Genomic DNA, 3,413 nt, shown 5'->3' with positions numbered 1-3,413 from the left:
TCCCTCCCTCCTCCCTCCTCCTCCTCCCTCCCTCCCCCCTCTTCCTCCCTCCTCCTTCTCCTCCCCCTCCCTCCCTCTCCTCCTCCCTCTCCTCCCTCTCCTCCTCCTCCTCTTCCTTCTCCCTCTCCTCCTCCTTCTCCTCCTCTTCCTTCTCCCCTCTTCCACTTCCCTCTCCTCCTCCCTCTCCTCCTTTGCCTCCTCTTCCTCCCTCCATCCCTCCCTCCCTCCCTCTCCTCCTCTTCCCCCTCCCTCTACTCCTCCTCTTCCTTCTCCCCCTCCTCTACTCCTCCCTCCCTCTTCCTCCTCCTTCTTTTCCTCCTCCTCCTCCTCCTCCCTCTCATCCTCCTCCTCCTCCCTCTCATCCTCCTCTTCCTTCTCCCCCTCCTCCTCCTTCCTCTCCCTCCCTCTCTCCTCCTCCTCCTTCTCCTCCTCCATCTCTCCCCCTCCTCCTCCTCCTCCTCCTCCTCCTCCTCCTTCTCCTCCCTCTCCTCCTCCTCCTACTCCTCCTCCTCCTCCCTCTCCTCCCCTACTCCTCCTTCTCCTCTTCCTCCCCCCTACTCCTCCTCCTCCCTCTTCTCCTCCTCCTCCCTCTCCTCCTCCTCCTCCTCCCTCTCTTCCCCATACTCCCCCATACTCCTCCTCCTCCTCCTTCCTCTTCTCCTTCTACTCCCTCTCCTCCTCCCTCCTCTCTTCCTCCTCCTTCCTCTTCTCCTCCTCCTCCTCCCTCCTCCTTCCTCCTCCCTCCTCTCTTCCTCATCCTTCCTCTTCTCCTCCTCCTACTCCTCCTCCTCCCTCTCCTTTTCCTACTCCGCCTCCTCCTGCTCCTCATCCTCTTCTTGTTTGAATTAAGTGTCTGTGTGGAGTGTGGCTTTGTAAATGATTTTTTAGCCAAGGCCTCCCAGATACCCGCTAGATAGATGAAGAAACCCATAAATAAAGAGATACCATGTATACACAATATTCCTTTACCATACAAGGACAGGAGCGTGTGGGTAGTGTGTGTTATTATGTGTGTGCTCCAGCAGATGCAATAGATTCAGACTCTATATTCAGGAGGATGTTGTCCCTGATTAGCCCTTCTTGAGGATTCTGAATTCGGCTTGCCGTCGCCATGACAACCTGAATGCAATATAGTCTTTCTGAATTACAATCCAATGTCTCTCTCTCTGTTTTGCCCTCTCCTTTTCTTTCTCTCTCTCTCTCACTATTTTTCTCTCCTTTCTTAAGGCTGAGGTAAACAGAGCCAGAGAGAGGAGGGAGAGAGAGAGAGGAAGAGGGGAGAGAGGGGAGAGAGAGAGGAAGAAGGGAGACAGAGAGAGGAGAGAGAGAGAGAGAGGAAGAGGGGAGAGAGGGGAGAGAGAGAGGAAGAAGGGAGAGAGGGGAAGAGGGGAGAGAGAGAGGAAGAGGGGAGAGAGAGAGGAAGAGGGGAGAGAGAGCGGAAGAGGGGAGAGAGGGGAGAGAGAGAGGAAGAAGGGAGAGAGGGGAAGAGGGGAGAGAGAGAGGAAGAGGGGAGAGAGGGGAAGAGGAAGAGGGGAGAGAGAGAGGAAGAGGGAGAGAGAGAGGAAGAGGGGAGAGAGAGAGAGAGGAAGAGGGGAGAGAGGGGAGAGAGAGAGAAAGAGGGGAGAGAGAGAGGAAGAGGGGAGAGAGAGAGGAAGAGGGGAGAGAGAGAGAGAGGAAGAGGGGAGAGAGAGAGGAAGAAGGGAGAGAGGGGAAGAGGGGAGAGAGAGAGGAAGAGGGGAGAGAGGGGAGAGAGAGAGGAAGAGGGGAGAGAGAGAGGAAGAGGGGAGAGAGGGGGTTAAACATAGGGGAGGCAGTGTGAAAGAGAACCGTGAGAGACAGATAGAGAGATAGTGGAGGCAGTGTGAGAGAGAACCGTGAGAGACATATTGAGAGTGTGAGAGAGGGGCCTTTTTCTTCCACTAAGCTTGTAGAATTGTTTTATCTCTCAGGTGCTCTAGGGCCGACTAAGCTATGAATCAAAGCCTTATTCTGAAAAACCTAACTTAAACATGAGGGGACATTGCATACACCATGGAAATGCATCACAGACCTCTGCTAGGTCTGCAATATAGTAGATAACGTTAACTTTGATAGCAGCACTTAGGCCTACAGTTGACCTGCATGTAGACAAGCTTAGCTTTGTCCACTAGCTCATTCATTTTACTAGACAATTAATTGTACCTTTATTTAACTAGGCAAGTCAGTTAAGAACAAATTCTTATTTTCAATGACGGCCTACTGGGGAACAGTGGGTTAACTGCCTTGTTCAGGGGCAGAACGACAGATGTTTACCTTGTCAGCTTGGGGATTCGACACTCAAACCACTAGGCTACCTGCCACCCCAATATAATATCCTGTTTCATATACTGTACTGTATTATACTATATGCATGTAGTATATTCTGTTTCATATACTGTACTGTATTATACTATATGCATGTCGTATATTCTGTATGTACATACAACATGTACAGTAGCAGACAAACAGCTGTGTCTATTAGTTGACTAGGTTACATATTACTGTCAACAGTGACTGGCATAAGCAGTGTTAATTAGGTTAGGGTGTCAGGTATGTCATCAGAACAGATAATGCTCTTTATAGGGAAGCAAGCTGGCCTCCTGGGGGCCAAAACGAGACACAATTGGATTATAACGCTGTAGTTAGACTCACCCGAGGAGAATTCTAAGGTACTGTACAACATCCAGCTACATCGCCAGCCCAAGTGCTGTTGACTAGTGACAGATTCTCCTCTTCCCCGACGTGATGCCTTAACATTCATCTGTCTTGAAATGGAAGTAAAATCATGACATAGTCTAATCTTTTTCTATCCAAACTGGGTTTTTGACTTGGGGGTGTGTCTGAAATGGCATCATGTTCCTTATATAGTGTACTACTTCTGTCTAGGGCCCCTGGCCGAAGCTAGTGCACTATGTAGTAAATAGTGTCCCATTTTGCACAGAGCCCTAGATTTAATCCCAGCGTAGAGTAGCTGGTACCTGGGAGGTGTCTGTGTGTGTCTGTGGTGTTTCACCCACTGCTCTCTGTCTGAGTGTTTGAGTTTAACCCCGTGCTGCTCTGGACGAGAGAGAGGATGGCAATGTGAATGTGTTAATGATAAACAACTCTTCCAGACATACGAGACACCGGGGCCAAACCGGTGATGGTGTACATCCACGGGGGATCCTACATGGAGGGGACCGGGAATATGATCGACGGGAGTGTCCTGGCCAGCTACGGGAACGTCATCGTGATCACCCTGAACTACCGCGTCGGCGTACTAGGTAAGGGACCGTCTCTCGCTCATGTCCGTAACATCTACTGGAGCGGAGGGCAGGAACAGAGTAGCTCCACATCTAACCTCTTCACACATCTTTTCCACCACAGCTCTGATGATGTTGTTGGATCTCGTTGCT

General features: G+C 50.7%; 1 protein-coding gene across 3 annotated transcripts in view; it reads left to right on the top strand.

The window, feature by feature from the left end:
• Nucleotides 1-3,413, top strand: part of LOC109910205 (neuroligin-3) — a 472,163-nt gene that overhangs the window by 237,112 nt on the left and 231,638 nt on the right. For all 3 annotated transcript variants that reach the window (XM_031797643.1, XM_031797642.1, XM_031797641.1), the window contains one exon: nt 3,132-3,281. In XM_031797643.1, coding sequence (XP_031653503.1) covers nt 3,132-3,281 — 150 coding nt within the window. The remainder of the gene's footprint in view (nt 1-3,131; nt 3,282-3,413) is intronic.

The sequence above is a fragment of the Oncorhynchus kisutch genome, linkage group LG19 (genome assembly GCF_002021735.2).
Source record: "Oncorhynchus kisutch isolate 150728-3 linkage group LG19, Okis_V2, whole genome shotgun sequence".
Classification (NCBI taxonomy): Eukaryota; Metazoa; Chordata; class Actinopteri; order Salmoniformes; family Salmonidae; genus Oncorhynchus; species Oncorhynchus kisutch.
The sequence above is the reverse complement of the archived record's forward strand: the minus strand, read 5'-3'. Positions and strand labels throughout refer to the sequence as shown.